General features: G+C 40.3%; 1 protein-coding gene across 3 annotated transcripts in view; it reads left to right on the top strand.

Annotated features, from left to right (window-relative positions):
• The window catches only part of SPPL3 (signal peptide peptidase like 3), a 147,705-nt gene that overhangs the window by 71,655 nt on the left and 50,670 nt on the right, over nt 1-25,380 (top strand). For 2 of the 3 annotated variants that reach the window (XR_012155127.1, XM_073313427.1), the window contains exon 1: nt 11,448-11,584. Coding sequence is in view for 2 of the 3 variants with exons in the window: in XM_073313427.1 (XP_073169528.1) it covers nt 11,463-11,584 (122 nt within the window). In the remaining variant the exon portion in view is untranslated. Of the gene's footprint in view, nt 1-11,447; nt 11,585-25,380 lie in introns of those variants that run through there. The other variant, XM_073313428.2, reaches the window with a different exon arrangement.

Here is a 25,380-nt window from a genome sequence, read left to right as displayed (position 1 = left end):
GTTGGGTGGAGGATTAACTGAGTTTCTTCTTCCCCGCTCTCCGTTCACTTGTGAAAATAGGATAAATCTTCCACTGGTAACCTTCTGGATGACTTGGCAAGGTATGGATAGTTGTCACTTCCCCAGCAGTAAGATAAAATAGATCAGGTGATAAAAGTGGTGTCTCATAAGTGTTGCTATGGAATCTCAGTTCTTTTGAATGAGGTAAGGCCTTTAGTGTGCATTAAAGGGTGTGTGAAGCTTTGTGAAGCTGCTTCATGCATAGCCATTTTTTTCAGAAGTTGGAATGGGCTAGTGAGCTGAACTAAAAGGGAACTACCTATAATTTCATAGTTGAGGATTCATAATGGAACCTACCTAATACTGGAGGGCTCTAGAAATGGAGACCCAGTGAAAAGTGAAATGATTTCAGGAATTTGAGCTCTTGTAAATCTTGAGCCTAGATAATGTCCACACATTAGTAACAGATACTAGGCCCCAAAGTTAAAGGCTTCTTTTGAATGGTCTCTTTAATCTGTGCCCCAGGAAACAGTTATCTGTTCACCATGTGAGTGGTTATATTAAGTGGGACATTACAATTGTTCAGACATGCCCTTTCTTACATATGCCTATCTGTGCGCAAGTTGATTGTCAGTGAGAAAGTCAGCTGTCAAACAATTAAATGTCAAGTCCTGTTCATTTTGAGAACTCACTGGATATTCCATTGTCTGAAATAAAGACTGTGGATTGGAATAAATTGAGTCTTTTGTAAAACTATTTAAACAAGTAGCAGAGAAACTCCTATTCAGATTTTCACCTCTATGCATGTCATATCTTAAAATGTTTTGTCTGTTGCATCCTAAAAGGATTTTACATTCTTTATTAGTATTTTTGATTACAATACTGAACAAGTACTTTTTAGATGCTGAATTGCCTAATTTGAAGTACTTATGCTGAGCCATGTATATGTGCTATATAGAAGGCTGATGTTTTTTAAGCCAATCCAGTGAGTGAGACTCAAGGAAAAGCAATGGAAACCTTATAGGAAACTAAACATTGCACTGTCAGAAGTTGATACAGATGTAGGCTTTAACACAAGTCTAAAACTTGTGTAACTATTCCTCTAAACAAAATGAATGGCCTGTGTATTTCATTTTAATGAACATAGGCTAGCCTAACTGTTATGTCCGCTTTATATTTTAATTGTTTGATTTTTTTTTCCCTCCTTCATCTTAAAGGTGCCCAAATACTATGGTGAGTGATATAGAAATGTCTATTAAAATAAATTACTGTACCAATTTCTGTCTTTACCTATGTTTTGGTGAACTGCAGCTGGCCTCTGCTTCTGAAAGGATCCTATTTAAGATGGTCATTTTCTTTCCATTGCTGCCCTATTGATTGTATTCAGTTACGCATACTATAAATGCACGAAAGGGGAGAACTACACAATGGGGATGTGGCCAAACCTTTCTGTTGCTGGGTATAAGGGGTCCTGTGTGAGGGCAGTTCATGTATAAAGGCATTGCCATTCAATATGCATTCTTTTCTTTCTCTTTCTCTCAAAATCCTGTGTTTTCCATGGAGGTGTAAGACCAGAGTGGTGGCATTTACTGCTGGTGTCATTGCTTTTTGGGTTGAGGTTTTCATTGGATTTAATTACACCATCCTAATCTCTGAGATATAGAGGCTGCTTCGTAGCTAGTGCTCTGTGCTGTTGTTCAAGAAATCTAGATTTGATTCATGGTCCTCGTGCCTTGTTCTTTGGTCCATTGTGGATTGAGTGTCCTGCAGAGCCATAGCACTCAACGCAGATGGCCAATTGAAAGGAAAGGCAATGCAAGGCACTTCCTAAGTGACTTTTCCAATCAGTCTGGAAGCAGTGTTGACAAGATTTTATAGAATTCCTTTTAAAATCATTAGCTGGATCGAGTGGCTGCAATGTAGGAATCAAAGATTATATGGTTGGGAAAAGTATAAAGGGATATGTCCTTATGGCTGTCGCAATGGAGGATGAACCTCAGGAGGGAAATTAGGACTTGTCTGTACTACAGAGTTTTGTCAACAAAAGTTATGTCAACACTCAGAAAGCACTATAATAAAAATTGGTATTGCATGTTCACACTCGCTCCCTCTGCCAGCAGTGTGTGTCCACTTTTGGGGCACTAACATCGACACTGTGAGCAGTGCACTGTGGGTACCTGTCCCACAGTCCAGCTCAACATCTTCTGTCACTAGGTCTTGTGGGAAGGCGGAGCAGATCGTGGCGCATCTTGGGACGGGGCTCAATATCCAATGATGTGTTGCTTTCTGTCGCAGCATTTGAGGGTCTTCTGGCTTTCTTTCGCAGCATTTTCCAATGGCCCTTGTTTGCTGTGCACCCCGACATCTTTGTGAGAAGGGATGGATCCCAGACTGCTCTCCTGTGCTCTGATAACTGTCATGAAGACATGACGAATGGCAGTGCAGTTAATCCTGGCATTCCTAACTGAAGAAGACTCTCAGTTGCCTGATGTGCTATGAGCAACTTTCGACTGCTTTTGGCATTCACAGAACAGCTTCAGAGCGTGGACCATAGCTTTTGGGCTTGGGAAACAAGCACTGAATGGTGGGATTGTATCATCATGCAGGTGTGGGATGACGAGCAGTGGCTACAGAACTTTTGGATGCGGAAAGCCACCTTCCTGGAACTGTGTGCGGAGCTCTCCCCAGCACAGGGCAGCTCTCATTCTGGTATCCTTATCGGTAGAGAGGTGTTTGACAATTGCTGTGTGGAAGCTGGCGACTCCAGAGTGCTACTGGTCGGTCATGAATCAATTTAGAGTTGGGAAGTTGACTGTTGGGGCTGCATTAATGCAAGTGTGCAGGGCAGTTAATTACATCCTGCTACAAAGGACTGTGATTCTGGGAAATGTGCATGAAATAATGGACAGCTTTGCAGAAATGGGTTTCCCTAACTGTGGAGGGGCTATAGATGGTGCACACATTCCAATTTTGGCTCCAGACCATCTTGCAACGGAGTGCATCAATAGGAAGGGGTATTTATCCATGGTGTTGCAGGCGCTTGTGGATCACCGTGGGTGTGTCACTGACATGAGTGTGGAGTGGTCCAGGAAGATGCATGAGCATGCATCAGCAGTAACACAGGCCTATATAGAAAGTTACAAGCGGGGACTTTCTTTCCAGACCAGAAGATTACACTGGGGGATGTTGTTGAAATGCCCATAGCGATCCTGCGACTTGGCGTACCCCTTACAACGATGGCTCATGAAACCTTACACAGGAAACCTGGACAGCAGTCAGGAGCTGTTCAACAACAGGCAGAATAGGTGCCAGATGTCAATGGAATGTGCCTTTGGCCAATGAACAGTGCACTGGTGATGCCTTTATGGTAGGTTAAAACTCAATAAGGATAATATTCCCATGGTCATAGCTGCATGTTGTACATTGCATACTCTTTGTGAAGCTAAGAGTGAAAGATTTGCTCGGGGTGGAGAGCTGAGGCAGGCTGCTTGGCTGCTGATTTTGAGCAGCCAGATACCAGGGCTATCGGGGGAGTTGGGGGGGGGGCAATTCGAATCAGGAAGGCTTTGAGGCAACACTTTGAAAATGAGAACCAGTAATGTAGATCTCTGTGTTTGGCACTGCAATGCTATATTACATGTAGTTTTCCTAGAAAGCAGCGGTGACATTTGAGGCCTTACATTCCATTAAGTAAACGATGAAATTGTCTGTGTACGTATTGGAGTACCTGCTATCTCAATTTGTAGGAAACAAATAAAGATGAGTTACCGTTCAAAAACTTTGCTTTTATTGCTATCATTTTGAAGGTTGTCCAAGGGGGTGGAGTGAGGGGGAAACCGAGAAGCCCTGGAAAGGGGAAAGGACTGTGCAGGTGGCATGGTTTTTTTTTTTTTTTTGGCCAGGTGTGGGGGGGAATGGAAAAGAGTTCTGAATGTGCTGCAGGGGAGGGCGGGCACCTGGCTTTTGGCTTCCCTCCGTTCCTCGTGTTCCCTTTTTTTTCCTGCATTGAAGAAGTGCAGTACCTCCAGGAACACGTTGTCTTTTTTCCGTCTTGGGCTCTTTCTTATCTGGCGCCGACAGTTGGCTGGTGTGTGTGGGGTGTTCCTGAAGGCCACATCTGCTGAAGCAGAAGCAACAATGCACAGAAGCATGATTAAGTTCATGCACAGCATTGAAACATTTCAGTAAAACACACCTTTTGTACTATAACACTCACTTTCTAACTGACCCTTGGCAAGCACATATCTCTGTGAACACCGAAAGCACGGTGAGTGTTGGCTGGGGGGTGCTCTACATAAAGAAAAGAGCACTCTGCAAGGGTTGCGGTGCAGCCAACTATGGAAAAAAATTCTAAAATTCTTCCACACTTTTACACAGGTACGGGTCATTGTAGCAGATATCTCACTGCTGAGGGTAAGCCAGGAAGCAAGGGCACATGTACTAAACGCTTGTGGCTTCCGTCCTGGTCCCTATGCTGCTCGCCTGTGTATTGCTTTGGTCCCTGCACAAGTGATTGCCAAATGTCACAGGAAAGTTTCCAGTGGGGGAAGGAACAAAGCTGCTCAGCCAAGGAACCTTCGGCAGAGGATTACAGAGTACCTCTAGGAAACTTTCCTAGAGATCTCTCTGGAGAATTACTGTGAGATCTCAGCGTGCATCAACACCCTGTTCCACTGTACTGATTAGCTATACAGGGAAATGTCCAGCTTATAGAAATAGAACCAGCCTTCTATATGTCTATACCCCGAACCCATCTCCACACGACACAAACCACAGCCACTTACCAGGCGTCTACTCTCCTGCTTCTTGCTCACTGGAGAGCAACTGCTGAGACTGGCTAGACACCGCCAGTACAGTTGCGACCCCACCTGGAGCTCCACATCGTTATCTAACTCCATCTCTTCATCAGTGACTTTGTCCTCTGGGATAGGTGCTCTTTCCACCGCCTCCAGGCCCGCCGAAGTATCCCGGGGGCTGTTGGTGATGGAAGTGGGGTTGCCACCTGGGATAGCGTCCAGCTCCTTATAGAACCAACAGGTCTTAGGTGCAGCACCGGAGCGCTGGCTTGCCTCCCTCGCCTTATGGTAGGCCTGCCTCAGCTCCTTTATCTTCGCTCTGCACTGCAGCATGTCCCAATCATAGGCCCTTTCGCACAAGCCTTGAGAAATCTACCCGTAGGTATCAACATTTTTACGGCTCAAACCTAGCTGGGACTCCACAGCCTCCTCTCCCCATATACCGAGCAGATGCAGCAGCTCCATAGTGGTCCAAGCAGGAGAGCATATGCTGCAATAACCTGCCATGGTCACCTGGGAAGGTGGGATGAGACCTCTCCACACCAAGCAAACAAGAAATGGAATTTCAAAAATTCCTAGGGCTTCCAAAGGGGAGGGGTAGATGGTTGTTTACCTGGCTGCAGGGTGTTGGAGTTCAAACGGCTGACCAGAGCGGTCAGGATGGACATTGTGGGACACCGCCTGGAAGCCAATTAAAGCAATAAAATCAAGCATGGTGTCTACACTGGCACTTTGTCTATGAACATTTTGCACAAAAAGCCTTCTCTCTCTCTCATATCAGGGTGGTTTTATTTTGTCATCAAAACAGTGCATTTTTGCTTCTGAAAGTTGCATCGCAATGTGTCTGCATCCACTGTTTTTGTCGACTTTATAGTGTAGACGAGGCCTTAGAAAGTAGCATACAAGTGGGTAGTCTGAGGAATTAAAGAAATTGTACATGTTGATAGAAGGAGTAGGAATGACAGTGTTGAAGGAAGACTTTTGTTGGAAGCTCCCAAGTAGTCTGGTTAGGGGAAGCCAAATGAATGAAGATACATTACCACAGAGGAAGAAGGAAAAGAGAGGCATGTTTTGGACCCTGGACTGCTGAGTGGGAGGAAAAGAGCTTGTAAATGATACCTGCAGTCTAACTACATTAGGTTTGCTGTTGTGACGCTTTACTAGCTGGTCAACATTATCTAGCAGAGCACAATGTGTGTGTGTATGTACTACTGGGGATATAGAGGTTATTCATGTTGGTTCAGAATGGGGGAAAGAATTGCTTGGACTGCCTGCTGTAGCTTGTACCATAGTACATGCTTTCCACACTTAGTGTTTGAGGAGTGTGGAAGTGGTTGTGTGGCTGAATAACTTGGTATTCCTGGAATTGTTCTGTAGGTAAATGTCTATGGAGCTATCTGTGCCAGGCTAAAGAGCTGGCTGCTTGGATTGTTGTGTAGACAAGAATGCTCTCTTTGTATAGCTAGAAGGCTGACACACAATGTTGTAGAACAGTGCTTGCTCTGTCTGTCTTGGCATGCCTTTAGCAGGCTCTGTGTTGTAAGCACTTGTCCTTAAAGCAGCTAGAATAGAGATGTCTGATGGCAGGCCAGTTATTAAAATCAGCAATGGCCCTGCAAAACTGGAAGTTCAGAATATGGTCTTCAGTCCTAGAGAAAACTTTTGGATGTTTTTTTGTCTGCAGTCGGGAGAGAAGAGTATTAAATTTAATTGTGGATTTGGTAATGGCCTAATAACATCAGCTTTTGAAATGCTTTATCCATTATATTTCCTGACAAAATCAGTGAGCTTGAGTTTATTTTCAGGGCCCCTGCTAGCCTAGTTAAGTATCCTTTAAAACCCACCTTGCAGAATGTATGTTTAATTGCAGCTAAGGTAGCAAAAGAATCTTATTAAGCATTGAACCTCACGGGAAAGCTTGTGGCGCTTTTCTCAGCAGTGTTCTTTGCGCATAAGTCTGGCACTGGAAATGGACTGGGGCAATGTTTTTCATTTGGTGTACAGCTGAATAATGAACTACAGTACTAAACCGGAACCTTCAGAAGTCAACAGCTAGTTACCTAGCTTTGTTCAGCAGCTAGTTTTCTGAATGAGAGCAGGAAGGAGCTAGTCTTTCCATTCTTAGAGACTAACCAATTTATTTGAGCATGAGCTTTCGTGAGCTACAGCTCACTTCATCGGATGCATACCGTGGAAACTGCAGCAGACTTTATATACACACAGAGATCATAAAACAATACCTCCTCCCACCCCACTGTCCTGCTGGTAATAGCTTATCTAAAGTGATCATCAAGTTGGGCCATTTCCAGCACAAATCCAGGTTTTCTCACCCTCCTCACCCTCCACCCCCCCCCCCACACACACACAAACTCACTCTCCTGCTGGTAATAGCCCATCCAAAGTGACAACTCTCTACACAATGTGCATGATAATCAAGGTGGGCCATTTCCAGCACAAATCCAGGTTTTCTCACCCCCCCACCCCCATACACACACAAACTCACTCTCCTGCTGGTAATAGCTCATCCAAAGTGACCACTCTCCCTACAATGTGCATGGTAATCAAGGTGGGCCATGTCCAGCACAAATCCAGGCTTTCTCACCCCCCCCCACCCCCCCCCCCCCCGGGGACACACACACACACACACACAAACTCTCTCTTATCATGCACATTGTGTAGAGAGTTGTCACTTTGGATGGGCTATTACCAGCAGGAGAGTGAGTTTGTGTGTGGGGGTGGGGTGGGGGGGAGGGTGAGAAAACCTGGATTTGTGCTGGAAATGGCCCAACTTGATGATCACTTTAGATAAGCTATTACCAGCGGGACAGTGGGGTGGGAGGAGGTATTGTTTTATGATCTCTGTGTGTATATAAAGTCTGCTGCAGTTTCCACGGTATGCATCCGATGAAGTGAGCTGTAGCTTACAAAAGCTCATGCTCAAATAAATTGGTTAGTCTCTAAGGTGTCACAAGTACTCCTTTTCTTTTTGCGAATACAGATTAACACGGCTGTTACTCTGAAATCTTTCCATTCTGGTCAGCATTGTAACAAGTACTACAAAGTGCTTTTTCAGTGGATATTTTAAGTCAAGGGGTAGCTTCTGTTTTGAGACCATGTTTTTTGCATGTATAATCCTCCACTACTGTTCTGACTGCTAATCATTTAGTTAATGTGACTGACATTCCTGGTAGACAAAACTCTGGGATGAACTTGAATGCATAAAGTTGACAATTTCTCTGAAATTTCCTGTTACTTTTCCTGGTTGCATCCTTTTTTGAAAACAAATGTTTAACACAACTTTGTTTGGCACTCCAGTGATATGGCTCCAGTTGTGATCTGGTTAAAGTTTACATATGGATGCATAGTAACCTGTCTCCTGGATTGGGTAAATTAGACTCTCATTTAGATGTCTGTTCCAAATATAAATGGGTTTGCAGATTTCTGAAATTTTGAATGGTGTCCAAAAAGCTATGTAGATTATAAAATGACTCGCAGCGTAATTTCCCCACGTATTGCAGATCCTTATTTTGGGTCTAGATTAAGTGATTAAAAACTGGTGTCTAGGGGTCAAGGGGTTTTAATTCATTAGCGAACTGACCGACATTTAAGATGTCAGGTTTCAGGAAACGTTTGTATACACAGGCTTGAACAATACTCTTTAACATTCCATGTCTCCAGGCTATATGAAGAAGGGAAATTCTAATGGGATCAGACTTTATTTAGCCCTTGAAGTGTCATAGTAGTAAACCTGTGGACTGTAATATGGTGGGGAACTTCTCACCAGACTTAGGCCTGGTCTACACTTAATTTAGGTTGACTTAGCTAGGTGGCTATGAGGTGTGAAAAATTCACACCCTGCAGAGATGCAGTTATGGACCTGAGCCCCGGTGTTGACACCGCTAGGTCAGTGGAAGAAAGTCATCCGTTGATCTGGCTGCCACCTTTGAGGGTTGGATTAACGAGGGTGACAGAAAAGCGCCATGTGTCCCTGCAGTGGGTCTCTGTAGTGTGGCACTACAGCTGTGATAAGTAGCCATAGAGAGTTCCTTGTTTGAATCCTGCAGTGTGGTTCCTGGCATTTTTCATATCGTGACTTCATGTGACAGAACAAAAGCTTTTGAACTCCTTCCCGTCGAGTGATCAAGAAAGGAAGGATGTTTGAGACTCCCTTGGACCTGTTTGGGGTTCCCCTGCTGAGAGCTCCTGTGGTCGTGGATTGTACTGGCAATAGGGTACTGAGTCTGAGTTATTTTTGGAACACCTTGCTGAAAAGATCCTTAGGCAGAGAAGGTGGGAACACTCCACTGTCTGATTTGAATACATAATGATGCTGTACCTGCAACACTGCTGTATGCAGGATGGAAACACCTTCACGGTTACTGCTTACTGGCTAGAATCAACAGGTCACTGTGCTAATCTCTACTGCAATGCTTTGATAGGCTTATGTAAGGGTGATTCCAGTATTCATATAGAATTGTTTTTCACTTCAGTGTAGTGAAATAAACGTGATTTAAAAACCATACTTGGTTCAAATCTGAGTGTATTATGGATGAGACAAATCATTGAGCCCCATAAAATAAAAAATCACCCACTTTGTACATTTTTAAACATGTCAAACCGTGTTCTGTGAACAAGCAGAAACGCTGGATAATTGTAGTGATATGCTGTTGTACAGCTTGTCATATCTATCATATAGCACATCAGAGAGTGGAGAACCTTGTGTGCAGGAGGGAAGGAATGATGACGAGTAGAGCCTTGTCTTGTAACTTAAAGTATTAAATACCTTGCTGAGTGTATGTTCTGTTTAAGGCTATGTTTTAGTCACAGGTATCTTCAAGGAAAACCAGGAAATGCTAGGTTTTGGCTATCCTCTGTGTATTTGAAATAAATAAATAAAAAAGGCGGGGTGACTGAGAGCATGCAAAGTAGAGAACAAAAAACGCCAGGCATTCTATGTTCTTTATAAAGAAGTGAAAGGGTACTTTTTGTCCTTTTGCTGTTGCTCACCTTCAATCTAGTGATCTAGGAATAAACCAATTTAAGAAATGGATACATTCCCATTCTCACTTCTTGTTATCCTCTGATGCCTTTATAGTTTTACTCTAGTATATTTAATTTATATAGTTCAGTATGGTGAAGTTGCTGAAGCTCTTGATGGTACCTGTGTATTGAAGTACAAAGTAGCTGGTAGTCTAGGTTTTAGTAATCTCTGTCGGGTTATGATTTAATAGTGACTCTTGTAACAGGGAAAGTTGAATAGAATTGCTTACACTTACACCAACCAGTTATCTGGGTTTGCAAGGGTGATAAAACAGTGGCATGTTAAAATATTAGAGTTGATATGTTGTACCATGTAGTTCAGGTGGAGGAGATATGCATAAATTGACTATCTCCAATAACACACCATTCATTTATTATAGAAGAAAAATGAGTAAACATACCTAAATGCTTATCAGAGCCAGAGTTAGCTAGGCATCTTCCAACCATTCCCTTTTGTTTACAATAGCTTATTAGCAATTTCTTAGCTGTCAGACCTCTGAAATACTCAGTTCTAAATTTTTGTACAGGTTTTAGGAATCTTATGACATACATCCCCCATGTCCTAGACATTCCCTTTTGGTATAATCTTACAGGGGGAAGGATCATTGTGTAAGGCACCTGAATATTATAGTAATGCAAGCGGTATAAAAACTTATATTGCCTGTACTGACAGAATTTCTCCAGCAGAGTGAAACTGAAGCAACCCCAGTGATAGCTAAGTGTTCCATGTCAGGTTTTAACTTTAGAGGCATTTTGGTATCCCTCATACCCTGAAAATGTGAATGCTAGACATCTAATAAAAATTCTTGCATAAATAGATAAATATACGAAAACTTGAAAATTGTCAAGCGATGGTATGTACATACTTAATTCTGTTAGATGGCTGCTTTATAAATTTGGCAAAGACACTATCCCTACCCCAAAGTTTGCAATATAAGCTAGACAGTACAATTCAGCCTCTTGGGGTAGAGAACCAAAAATTAGATAGCTTAGGCATTAGGGACACAAGGAATCTCAGTTCTGTATTATAAACACACATGTAGGAAGCCATGCACATATGTATTCTGAAGTTTGATTTCTGAGGAAATCTATGCAAGTAAACTGGCATTAGTGGGTTTAAGACTTGGTCCTTACCAAAATCTCCATCAGAAGTCGTATATCAAAATATTTCCATCTTGCATGTAAGGTATAATGTGGATGCAATTATGTGGGTATAGTTAAATGCATGCTGCAGCCTGTTTTCTCTGAAATAATGCTTGATCACCTTTCTACCTTTTGCGTTACCAGTTAAGTCCTATAACTAAGTAATATATGAGAAGGCTGCATCTTATAGGCATGGTTTCATTAGATAAAGGTAAAGCATCTTCCTCCTCCCACATGCTTCGGCAGAAGCTCCCGTGTGGTGAGCCTGGCACAAGTTGCCACAAATTATATTTGATCACTGTTTGAATGCTGCAAATAATTTGTGAGTCTGTCATTGAATATTATAGGCTAATTAGTCAGCTTTTTAAGTGTTTTCTTATTTGGTATCTACATTCTGGGAATAGCTACCTTGCTGACTTGTCATTCAGTGCTCTATTTGTTTTGTTAATATAAGACAAAGTTATCAAATGACACCCAAAAGTGATGCTCTGTGGTGACACATTGTGCCTTTCTCTCCCCCATTCTAGGGCATATTCCCTTGTGGATTCCAGCCAAGTGTCTACATTCCTGATTTCCATTCTCCTTATAGTCTATGGAAGCTTCAGGTAAGACTGTTTTCTAAAGCTTCTATTTATATTTCAGATGTAAACTTCATCATGAAGAGCATCTGCATTCAGCTTGTTAAACATATCAGTGCCTGCTTGTTAGGAGGGGGAAGACACACATGTCACTTAGAGCTAGACCTGTTCTCGAAGACACAACAAAGAACTGACTAATACTTAGAAGTTAACAGTCTGACTTTATTTAGTATGTGTGTGTGTTTCTATCTTTCTCAGACTGATACTTGTTGTAAATTGACTTGAAACTTTTACTTTTGGTTCTGAGAAGGATATAAAGGAGAGGAAGAAAATGGAAGGACCTGGTGTATTTGGAAGATCAGTTTCTGAAGTATAACTATGTGAAGGCAAATTAAGGTTCAAGTATACCACAGTAGCATCAACTATGTGAAGGCAAATCAAGTATACCATAGTAGCATTTTACACTATATATGGATTAAATTGGCCAGGGACACATTTTTCCCCATCCATTTGAAATTATCTTGGAGGCTACAAAAGGATTAAATAAGGTATTTTTGATACATAGTCGATATAGCAAAGTCACAGAGGACTGTATAACTGCTTGTCACTGTTTTCTACATCATAGAATTGGTGGTTGATGTAACCGAAACCTGTAAAATATATTTGTGTCTTTAAATATTAAGTTAATTGACCCTTGCGTAGCAGGAAAGTTGTGAAAGTAACTATCCATTGTGTTAGGGGCCTCCAGTTTAGTTTAGAGAAACCAGTTGAACTGTGGCAGTTCAGGGAGGAAGGGAATACAGAATGTATTGCATCAAGTATGAAATGTTTGACTACTTTGAATATGGCAAAGAGACAAGGTGTACCAGATGAACAAAATATGTAATTTCTAATTAGTTGCACCCCTAACATCTTAAAAATTATGAAAAACATGTTTGCTTTATTTAGAAAGCTTGGGAAAACAATAGTACAGAACTTCTTGTTACTAATACGTCTATGGTAAACAGCCAGAAATACACAGTGAGCAACTCCCTTCTCTTCATGTGTCAGTATATTTATACCTACATCTGTAATTTTCACTCCATGCATCTGAAGAAATGGGTTTTTTACCCACGAAAGCTTATGCCCAAATAAATCTGCCAGTCTTCAAGGTGCCACCAGACTCTTCATTGTTACAGTGAGTAATGCATCACAAAATCACTTTTTTTTTTTTTTTAAATATTCCAAAAGCAGGTGTCACTATCATTAAGGTTAGGCAGGTATCACTTGATATTCAGAGGGGTAGTATTGCACATTGGATAGTATTAGAGCTGAAGAAGCCTTTCGTCAAAGAAAACCTTACAGAAGGTATATAAACAAAAAGGGCAAAGAAAGTATGGAGAACAAATAGCCAAGTATATTAAGATGATTTTCACCTAGAATATTTAAAGATTCGTTAGAGAGTTTTGGACCCATCTAGCTTATGGCCAAGGGGGTAATTAAAGTGAATACTGTATTTGTGGAGAAGTTACGGGTAAACTTCGTAATTTTACTGTGGTTGGATGTTTGGATTTACATGTCAGTAAAAAGAGTGCATAGCCATATACTCTAGGAGACCTTAAAATTACTGTTTTAAGATGCAACAAAACATAAAGTACAGCAGCACAGTGCAATATAAACCACCAGCAATGAGCCAGGAACTCTCAAACTTAAATCACCCTCCTCTTCCAATAGTTCTCCACCTTCAAAATTCCCCCCTTCACCACTATACCCCTTTTTATATATTCCCCAGAAAAAAGATGAGCTTTGCCGTGTGTCCTGATGGTCTCCAGATTTCGGCCATTACAACCAAACTGGGAAGTGAATTCCAAAACTGAGGGGTCCTCAGAGTGTGTCTACACAGTATCTCCCCCTGTTCTTTTATACCGATAGGACTTCAGCTTATCTCTGCTATGGTGGTGGTCTGGAAGATGATGGAGAGAAATTTCCATCCCCTTTGCTTTGCTGGTCAGGCTAATGTAATGATTTATACAGGAAATCATTGTATGGTGTTAACAGAAGCATCCAAGATATAGTTAAGCTATTTAAGAAATTTAGGTGCAATGGTAATTTGCAAGATGGTATTCATTTGGGAGTTCATAAAGCAATAAAACACTAAAAGAACTTCTGCTGAAATAGGTAGTATTTCCTAAAACAGCACTTGTCCCTGAAGAAAGGTGCAATATTTGTAACATTCCTATCTTCAAAAAGAAAATACTGATCCCTGAAACTATAGATCTGTGAATCGCATCTCACTACCATATAAACTTTAAGGACTGCTTAATACAGCACGTGGATAAACCGTAACCAAATCATTACTACTCTGAGTAAGCGTATACTTCTCTGAACTATTATTTTATAGAAAAATAGTGAACTAATGTAAAATGGGGAGCTGTTGGATGCACTTTAGGTAATAATTAATTGGAAAATGGATTGTTAGATTGGCTTTTGAACAAGTTCTTTGTAAGAAGCTATTAAAATAACTGCAGTTTCTGTTTTGTAAAATGACTTAAAAATGGTATTGAGGAGTTTCCATGTTGACATAAAGAAAAGGAGTACTTGTGGCACCTTAGAGACTAACAACACTTCACTCACTACAGCTCACTTCAGCTGTAGCTCACGAAAGCTTATGCTCAAATAAACTTGTTAGTCTCTAAGGTGCCACAAGTACTCCTTTTCTTTTTGCAGATACAGACGAACACGGCTGCTACTCTGAAACATGTTGACATAGTGATTTCATGGGTGGGTTGCCCTGTAAAAAAGCTTGTCTGTCTCCTTTGTGAAATCAGTTTGGGATCTGATAGTCAAGCTGGGTTCTTCTCTTGTCACTAATATAGATGAATAATCTTGCAAGTGAGACTATTCTCTCATACTTTGGATTATCTGTTTCGTTTAGGCCCGGGATAACGAGTGTGCAGAAAGCTAGTGCATCAGAGATGTTACATAGTTGTTACTGATGACATTATTTGGTTTTCAGGATCTTTAGTACTAGTAGCAATGTGCTGGCTCTACAATGCTATTTTAATCACGTTTCAGAGTAGAACATTCCTTAAAGTCCTCTTATTGATCAGCCCATATAAATAAGGAACAGTTGTACAACATGGCTACTCAGCATAGGCAGAAGCTGATACTGGTATGTCCCAATCATCAGCATTGGAATCAGGGTCATTAAGGAAAATTGTGGAAAACTATAGAAGAATCTAACTTAACTAGTAGCAATCAGATGAGTTGGTAGAATGATGTTGGATAATTGTGATAAACATAAGGTAAATGCAAATTGAGAAAATATCCCATACCAGCCCAGAAAGCTCCTTTTCCCATCACCATGAATAACTAAATTTTTTGATGCTGGTAGAGACATCTAGCTTTCTATTTTGAGTACATGGAAGCATCTTTCTATTGGTTGTTTTGGGCAGTCTCTTCCTGCTCAGAGAGGTGTACTTAAATTCCCTACTCCACTTTCTAATCTTGGTTTAAACTACAGCTTCTTAATTTAGGTGATGGTGACCTGACTTCTTCTTAGCATGGGCTTGTCTACACTGGCACTTTACAGCGCTGCAACTTTCTTACTCAGGGGTGTGAAAAAACACACCCCTGAGTGCAGCATGTTTCAGCACTGTAGAGTGCCCGTGTTAACAGTGCACCAGTTCTGGGAGCCATGCCTCTTGTGGAGGTGGGTTTTTTTATCTTTTTATCTTTGCAGGCAGCATGGGTAAAGATTATGAAAAGACCTGTTAGGCACCAATACAAACTTGCCCAAAATAAACAAGTTTTGACTAGTTCTAAAGCACCGGTCTTCAAAAGACCTTACTAAAACTATCCTTGTATTGTTTTTTTAGTGATTTTGAGACCATTTATATCTGACAACAAAATGCCCAAGTTAAAGCATAAATTGCCTACCATCTGTGGATGGTCATCTTCAGATTTTGTTCCTCTAGTTCTGTCTGTCCATCTGTCTCTCTCTCTCATTTTTTAATGACACAATACTAGATCCTGGGTCACAGGACGTGTTTAACTAGAGCTTAGGGTACAGTATTACAGCTTTAATGTTTTCATCCATAAAGGCCTTTGAACCCTTGCTGTTTCTATCTGCAAAGCAGGAATTAAGTGTGAGAAATACAGTAATTTAAACTTTGCATGCTGTTGCTTTTCTCCAGCTGTGCTGAAGAACACCCCTGGACATCCAAGAATGTGACAGTAGTGTCATAAGGAATGTGAGGAAAATGACAGTAATACCACGTTCTGTCTCTTCACATGGAGAGAGTCATTAGAATCAGGGTTGAGTCTCAGATTTTTCTGCAAGTTCGGTTGATTCAGGTAACAGTAGCCAGGATACAAATATTCTAGACCTAGGTTAGTGTTTTTCCTTACGTTCATTAAAAAACAAAACACAAAAACCCACAAATACCTCCATCTTGAATAATTTTCTATAAGATACAGAATTGTCCTTTTAGAAACTTGTGGAAAATAATTTACTTTAGTCAGAGTACTTCCTAGAAATCATGAGCAATCATCACAAGGATCACCTTTTGGAGCCCACCCTGTCTGCCAAATAATGTTCAGTGAGAGAATAGGTCTGTCCTGGAAAATGGCGTAGGGGAGGGAATTTCCTTTGTTTTCTAGGAGTTAGTGGGGCTTTAAGTTGGGAAGAGGTGAGGTTATGTACTGGACAGAAAGATGGGAATCTGGGCCGAGTAACCCCTATTTTGTAGGAAGTAGACTTGAAATCTAATTTTCCAGTCTGGAATGAAGAAAATAGTTGTGCTGCTGGGTGACTTCAACAGAAGTGCAGTAATAGGATTAGAAAGAATTGGGTGGATGAGTAATTGGGATAAAATCATGTGCTTGTTGGATTAATCTGGTTGAGGAGATTCCAAGGGAAGAAAGCAAATCCACTCAGAAGCTTGATTTACAGTTAATCAAAATTCCCCAAAGAACAAGTGCCAGGAAATCATCTGGATGACAAGAATAGTGGCACCCCAATCCAGGCAAAAGCACATTGAGGTTCTGCTTGTTGTGGTGTGGACAGAAGGCAGTTTCCTTTATGAAAAAGTACTCAGGAGTTTCAATTCCAGCCCCTCTAATCCCCCCACTCCTTCAGTTTATAGACAATATTGTAGATTCCTTAAAGGAAGAGTAGAATTGCTCAAGGAGTTGTATGTTGCTGTGGAATTAAATGTGCAAGTTGAGTATTTAATCCCATTTGTATAATAGTCAGCTTGGGCCAATTTTATTTCACATGAAAACTTACAAGATATCTTGAATACTTCCACCTACCCTTACACAATTGCTTGTCATTATCCTTTTTCTCTGTCCAGTCTTCTATATCAGTCTATATGTCGAGGTTCTAGTGCCTCCCAAATGCCGCAAGGAAAGGGTTAAATCCTTGATCTCATTTCGGGTGGGAGGGGTAGCTCAGTGGTTTGAGCATTGGCCTGCTGAACCCAGGGTTGTGAGTTCAATCCTTGAGGGGGCCATTTAGGGATCTGGGGCAAAAATTGGGGATTGTCCCTGCTTCGAGCAGGGGGTTGGACTAGATGACCTCCTGAGGTCCCTTCCAACCCTGATATTCTATGATTCTGTGATCTCCCATATATGGGTTAAATAGTCTAAACACAAAGTTGCACTAGGTTAATAAAAATTTGTTTTAAAATAGACTGGTGACAACTCCTGGGTGGACATTCTTCATTTGATTTAAACCTGGCTTACATCGGTTTGAGAATGTCCACCCAGGAGTTTTCACCAGTTTCACAAAATCTGTTTTTAAAATAATGATAAACAGGTGCAATGGTGTGTGTGGATCGAACCTCAGAGTTCAGGGTTTGACTTCATCAAATCATGAGTTGTCGCCTCACACGTTTTCATTAGGTACTACAGAATGCTTGATGTGGTCTTCGGCAGGATGGTACTGAAGACTGCTGTCAAACGCTAAATCCTCCTTGAATATATACTGCTTTGGGAGGTCCGTTGGACTTTTGTAGGCTATCAAAGAAAGAGGGATGTTTTCCCCTATCAGTTTTCTAAGAGTTTTGTTAGTGCCAGTGTGGACTCACTCTTCACTTGGATTAGTTATAGAGCTATTAGCAAGTTACAATGAGGCTATCATTTGAGCTGAATGTGAATTTTTAAGTTAGTTCTCTATATGGAAATGCGTTGAGTACTCAAATTCAATTTGAGACTGCTAGACTTCTACATATATGGGATATAATATAATCAAAATATTGAGTGTATTTTCTCCATTTTATCGGCCCATTTTGAGGTCTTGAAACAAAACGGTGTTCAGCCCAATGTTACTGACAGCTATCTTCTTCAAGCTTATCCATCAGTGCTGTTACTGAAGAACGGTGACAGGACACAACCTTGTTCAACTCCTGTGAAAGGAGGAAACCATGTTGTGTATTTGCTCTTGACCAAACACAGATTTCCATTCCATTATAGAGCTCTTCTATGAATGACACTGTCTTCCCAGGAATGCCTCATCAGATCCCTTCAAGTTTGCTCATAGGTCTGAAGGAAATCTATCAAAAATGCAGTGCATGCTTTATTCAATTCAGCCATCCTCTCAAAAAGCTGTCCCAAGGTAAAGATCTGGTCAGTAGTGGCACAACAAGGTCTAAATCCACAATGAATATCCTGGCCTCTGTTTCCATGTTAATTTCTCGCATTAGCAGCGTGCATTGTGGCAAACACTTGTTTTGTGATTGACAACAGCATAATTTCTCTATAGTTGATACACCATTATCACCCTTTTTGAACAGAGAGTAACACCCTTCTTCCATTCGTCAGGGATGATATTAGTGTGCCAGATGGACTGGAAGAGTGCATACCCAATAATATTCTCTCCTTTTTTCAGCTACTCAAGGGTCATGTTACAAGCTCATGGTGCCTTTCCTCACTTCAGTTTAGGAACTGTAGTATGAACCACTTCTTGGTTAACAGAAAGTGGCTTTATCAGGACTTCCCGTCTCACTTCAAGCAGAAGAGGGACACTAGATGAACAGTCAAGGAGCATCTTGAAATAATCTTCCCATTGATCCAACTGATCTTGCATACTGGCTCATGCTGCCATCTCAATTCTTTACTAGACAAGCTGGTGATGATTTTCGACATTTTATGGTTGGGAGGAACTGTAACCCAAGCATCTGAACCTGTTTATTATTTTACTAGGACTGTTGATTAATTGCTGTTAACTCATGTGATTAACTAGAAAAAAAAAGAAATGCGTTTAACTGCACTTTTAATAGGACTGTTAAGCAATTAGAAATACCAGTTGAAATGTATTAAATATTTTGGGTGTTCGTCTACATTTTCAAATATATTTCAATTATAACACAATACAAAGTGTATAGTGTGCACATGATCATTTTTACAGTGCAAATATTTGTAATAAAAATCATATAAATAAAAAAAAATTATTTTTCAGTTCACCTCATACACAATACCGTAGTGCAATCTCTTTATTGTGAAGGTGCAACTTTCAAATGTAGAGACCCTCTTTAGCCAATAAGCAAACTATTCTCAGACACATTAGTAAAATTTCAAAATGATATTTTGGGATTTGTCTCTGATGCTAGTGGGAGCTGTATGGCAAAATTATTTGCATATTGCTTTGAAAGTTACCCCTACAGGTCCTAATAAAGGTCTTTTTAAACTGTGATGAGAGCAAGTGATATGAGATTTAAATCTCTCCCCATTTTTGCAATGGAAGATTTAAACTTACCTTATGGCTACAAGAGACACTGTAGGAAGAAATCAATGTTTTGTGTCCCTTAGACTTTGGGCAACTAAAGCATCTGTGTAAATAGAATGGCTCAAGTGCAGTGTCTTTATAGTTGGCTTTGCAACTTGACAGTTACAGAGAAGCAAGATATATATTTTTCAGTGAAGTTGCCTTAGAGAAAGGACATGCTCAGGGTTCATTAGAATGCATATTAATTGTACTGAGAGTGAAGCAGAGGGTTCCAAAAAGACCTCTGTCTTTTTCACCATTTAAATTAACAAAACCAAAGATCACCTGTCTCCCACTTCATGTCCGTCCCCTTCCCCCCCCCCCACCAAAAAAAGTGGTTAAAAATATCTGCTACACATGAGATATTCTATCCCATGCATCAGGATTAAGGCTTAATATTTCTCATTTAGAAAAAAAATATTTTCAGCAGAGACACTTGCCCAGTTCTCTTTTTATCCCCGCATCAGATCCTGCACTGGATCATTCCCTCTGTCAAGGCTGGATGAGTACATTTCCATTAGTAGTCAGTCAGTTTGCTACTACCCTTTCAATCAAGCAGAGGAGGTTACGAGGCAGCATTTCCCACCCTGGGTCTGAGTACACTGCTTGTGCTACATTCCTATCCTCCTCTGCTTTGTGAAGCTGAGGACCCAAACTCTGAGCAATACGATTGCAACGTGTTGTGCTGCTGTAAACTCCGAAGCTAGCTGACGAGACTGTTTTAAGAAAAGCACTCTAGCTATAGTGCAGCCACATATTACCATGTCATCTGTGCTGGATGCTGTATTAACTATTATATGACACTAAATATTCTAAAGAAACTACATATTTTATGTAAATTTTTAATACTGAAAAATTAAGCCCATTTTCCACCCTCTTCTCTCCGCACCTTCAGAAATCCCTAACCATCAAAATCCCTGTTCAAAATTTGGATCTGCAAATATCACGCTTTGAATCCACTGGTTTTAGCACTTGTGCAACTTGGAATTAGCATTGCTGTGTACTATTTTAGTCTCAGTAGGCTACTCATTAGCACAGGGAGCTTTATATGGGTGCCCAAATTCCTTCAGTTAAGTAGTCTTTAGGTTGGGGGCTTACAGAGTTAGAGTTTATGACAAGATTGGGATTCTTATCCATTACGTCACGGGTAAACCTTTAAATAAAACCTCAAGTGTTTATATACCTACTATGATGGGAGCCTGATTGGATTCCTTAGAGTATGTCTACATGGCAAATAAATAAATAAAATCCCCATGGCAGTGAGTCCAAGTCCGGGTCTGCAGAGTTGGGTTTGTGGAGTACTTGCTGTGATGCTAAAAATAGCCACATAAACCCTAAGGTTTTCCAAACTTTTTGCTGGCACAATGCCATTTTAATGAAGTCTTTCCTGTATGGAGGAAGCCATTTTGAAGAGCAAAATGGTGACCTCTGCACAATGTGACCTTGTATGTATGGCGTGCAAGGTCATGTTTTATGGAGGATGCCATTTTGTAGAGCAAAATGGTGTCCTTCATACATTGTGACCTTACACACACCATACATGCAAGGCACACTGTGCAGGTCAAAATGGTATCCTTCGCAAAGTAGAGATTGCTACAATGCCATCTGTTGGTGGCATGACCCCATTAGGGATTGTAACCCACAGTTTGGAAATCGCTGATGTAGATGCTTGGGTGAAGCTCAAGCTCTGAAGCCCGGAGGGGGAGGTGGGTGGATTTCATTGCCGAGACACTATCATAAGACAAATAATAAATAAAATAATGAGGGCCTACTCCAGAGAAATCTTTAACTTTGGACTTCTCTGAGTAATAATGGGAGCTATCACTAGCAACATAGAATGTTGATCGCTGACTGGGAGAAGGGCAACACCATTGACCACTAAATATATTCAAACCCTAATACAAAGAATAAATAAATGTCTCCCAGCCAAGGGGAAAACTTCCAAAGTAAAAGCAGTCATACTCTAATTTTTGCATGGCTTCTTCTCTGCCTGTTTGTTTTGGTTTTTGATCTAAACATATGCACAGATGCTCCCTGAAGACTGGATTCTCTCTTTTTGTTAATTTAAAAAAAAAAAAAGTTTGTTTAACTTTCTTTGTCAGAGGATGCTGGGATATTTTTGTTGCATAGAACTTTATACAGTTTATATTTATGATGTGTGGAGGCTACATGGTCTGAACACACTATCCTGTGTGCTTTCAGGCTTCTTGTGGGAAGGAACTGCCTTTATTGTCAGGTATCCTTCCTTGTGTGTAAATATGTTGGCTTCTTGCAGCTGAGAGGAAAGAACTTTCTCCTAGTGTGTATGAAGATAAAAACACTGGCCTCTATGTGTCCTATGGGAAGCCCAGCAACTGCTGTGGTACTTGCAGTCTTGTCAACAAAACATGAAGGGGCTAAACACACGAAACTAAATGAGAAGAGAGCTACTTTTAAATTTCTTTTGAGGTCTATTGTTAGTGCTTATGTATTTTGGCTTTTCTGGGGAAGATATCCTCCCAATTCTCAGGTGTGTTGGGGAGGCCTTCAGTAGTATTTACTTTTTGCTGGCAGGCAGCAAGTCCTTCTGTGTTGTTGTACTGCCTTTTAGTCTAAAAGTGGATATCCTGCAAGCAGTTAGTGGTTTTAGGTCGTGTCTCTTCTTGAGTGCTGAAATTTGTGTTGAGTTCTGATTGAATTAAGCTGCTGTTACTTCATTAATTGGGCCTTGTGCTGTAATTTTTAATTAATGTAGCATAAATGAATTCTGGCTGTATTGTGGCTGGTTCACAGTTCTTTTTTTCCCCAAAGCCTTCCAGTGTGGGTGAGTATATTATTCTCTGAGCAGAACAAGGAAGACTTTTTTTTTTGCAGTGTTTGCAGGAATCTCTTTAGCTGCATGTGAAACAAGTACTTTTAAAAAATTGAGCTAATACGAAGGCATTAGTGTCCTAAGAATAGCTTTTCTGCAAATTTTCTGAGGCAGTGTGACAATGCAAGTGATCCAAGGGTTGAAATTGAACTTTGGTAGCTGTAAAGTGCCAGCAGATTAGTCACTACTTTGTCCTTAGTATAAACCTACCGAATGTTTCCCTGGGAGGCTAAGCCGTGGCTTAAGAACCTGGCATTAGTACTCTTATCCAAATTGTGCTGTTAAGGTATACAGTGCAAGCAACTGTGTAGATGGCTTGCTGTTTCCAAATTGGCAACGCTTGCTGACTTCTGCCTTTGGAATCCTACCAAAAGTTAAATTTACCCAGCATGCGAGTTTGTTTGCTGTGGCACTTTGCATTTAGTTTCTCAGTATAACTTGTTCCCCAGTGGAGAATTGAATTTTTTTCCAGAGGATGTTTATTGACCACTTCTCAGTTTTGATTTTGTTAATAATTCTACAGCGTAGAATAAGGGCAAATTATAAAATGGCATTAGATAATTCTGCCTTTAACTGGTCAATAGCTGTGCTGATATCTTGTGATGCCTACCAGTAAGCAAATGGTGTCATGTCATATTAGCTGAAAGCACCTTCCTAGTTAATGTCCGTTGCCTATTCAATTCACAGGTGTTCCATGTACTCTTAAAATTTTAATGTTTTAAAATATTTTCTCCAACTTTGTGTAGAAAATAACTTTGTGTCCACATCTGCCTCCTTGTGTGCCCCTCCACCTCTATTTTCTTCCTTCATTTTTAACTCCCAGTCCTATTCCCAGCTGCTAGCTCTTTTCTTAAATTACAAAATGGTGCTTATTGACCTCACTATTAAAAGGCTGCTAGGAGGGTCTCAACTAAGCTATAGCATTTTAAAGAAGAGAATTTTGATTTTTGAGAAAATTGCCATTTGAGTTTGTTCAGCTGATTCTTCAATGATTTGAAGCGATTCCTGGAAGCACTTAAATGGTAGGAGTATTGTGAGCCTGTTCTTGCAATATATATATGGGGGAGACATCAGGGAAGCAAAAATGGGAGCATAGAGGAAAAGGGAGGTAGTGTATGTCAAGGAGGGTACTTCAAAAGTGGGGTGGAGAGAACTTTTTAAAAAAAAAAAAAAAGCTGAAAACAACATTAAGTTACAAAGAAAAGACCATTCTTTTCAGTTTTGTTTAAATTTTGTTTAAATTTCTTGGAGCAACAATATTTTAAAAACATTGTATAAACTACCCGTATGTACTCATTCATGAGCCAAATTTTTTTGGTAAAAAAGTGAAGCATTAAAGAGCGGGGGTCAGCTTATCAACTGGTCTACACCAAAATTTGACGATTTTAAGCTCTATTGAATTGAATATCTAATACATCGTTGTTTTGTTTACCTGGAGCGTTCTCAAGCATGGAGCCCTTCAGTTCACAGTGGCTGCGGTTCGTTGTTCCCAGCCAATGGGAGCCACGGGAAGTTGCGGCCAGTTTTTGCCATTTTTGCCTGCCATCTTGGAGGGTTTGGCTTATAAACAAACAGGCTAATGGACGAGTATATACCATAGTTTCTCTCTAATATTGAACATAGCTATGTGGTAATCTTAGCAAGACACTTCAGTGCATGCCTGCTTCTGTAATGTCACCTCTGTTCAGGTGACTGATACCCTGCCTTCAGCCTCATGCTTTGCACCACAGGTGTTAAAATACCGCACTGTGCCACAACTTGACATAATTTTATAGATGGCCCACTATCGTGGATCGAAAGCAAGTTTTAAAAAGGAAAAACACAATGTAACTGCAACACCATATCCGTCTCTGAAAATCTTATGTAAAAAAAATTCTATGCAGAAACAGAGGTTTATTATGACTTTAACTTACCCCTATGATACATATTATATTTTTTGATAACTAGCTAGTAGTTAAATTCATAAGGCTTACAGGAGTATAGAATTAAAGTCTAGGACTGAAACTTTTCCATGCTTTGCTTGAGCCTAAAGGTGAGTTTAACAAAATCTGTTCAGGTGCTCTTGAGTAATCAAAGCAGAGGAAACAAAATATTTTTAAAACTCGAAAACCTTTTTTTTTCCCCTATGTGGTTAACTTCAGACTTCACATTTGTCTGTATCTCACCGAGTAACAGTTGACACATGTGCAAAGATTTAAAATGCACAATTTCCTGCAACACTAAGGAATTGTTTTAAAATGGCATAGCTGTGTAGTACAACAGGTAGATATTTGTGTGTACTAAATGTTAGCGTTTAATACCTGCAGAGTTGTACAAAAAATTAACAGGGTATGTTTGTCCTAATCTGTTTGGGAAATATTGAAATTAATCCTTTGTTTCTAATGGAGCTGAAGTAACAAAATTTGTTGTTTGTGCACCAGGATCACTGATGACAGCTCAGCTTGGAGAATAGTTTAATGCTTATACTGTTGGAAAAATAAAGCTCTGTGTAAATGCTTTGTATTTGTTAGATAATGTTAGTTGAATGCTTATACTGTTGGAAAAATAAAGCTCTGTATAAATGCTTTTGTATTTGTTGGATAGTGTTGCTGCAGAATCAATCTAGAACTCACAGTGCTTTTTGTGGTTCTCACAATAATGGCTTTTTGAATAAAATAAGTCAGCAACTAAGTTGTGATTAACACAGTATATCAAAATGCGAGAGAGTCATTGCAGATTTAATTAATGTTACCTCTATGTGGAACTAGATTGGATTTTCTTCTAGGGCTTATTGCTGACCCCAATAGGCCCTTAATTGAAGTTCCACTTTTTCAAGGAATTTGGCCAAAAAATGGTAAATGTAAGTTGGTAGATTTCAGCTAAGGCACTAGAGTAACTACATTTTTGAAAAAAAGAGCAACCATAACAATGACAAATATTTATGTGGGTTACGGCTGATCTGGATCCGTGAAGACATGTTGTCAGGTCCTATCAGTAAAACTGAATAGTATTAATTTGTGGGAATTGTTTAAAAATTTCCCTGTGTTCATGTTTGTTACATATACATCTAACAGGTTTCAGAGTAGCAGCCGTGTTAGTCTGTATGTGCAAAAAAAAAAGGAGTACTTGTGGCACCTTAGAGACTAACCAATTTATTTGAGCATACGCTTTCGTGAGCTACAGCTCACTTCATCGGATGCATACCGTGGAAAGTGTAGAAGATCTTTTTATAAACACAAAGCATGA

Source organism: Lepidochelys kempii, chromosome 15 (genome assembly GCF_965140285.1).
Source record: "Lepidochelys kempii isolate rLepKem1 chromosome 15, rLepKem1.hap1, whole genome shotgun sequence".
Lineage (NCBI taxonomy): Eukaryota > Metazoa > Chordata > Testudines > Cheloniidae > Lepidochelys > Lepidochelys kempii.
Note: the sequence above shows the minus strand (reverse complement) of the source record. Positions and strands in the feature narration are given on the sequence as shown.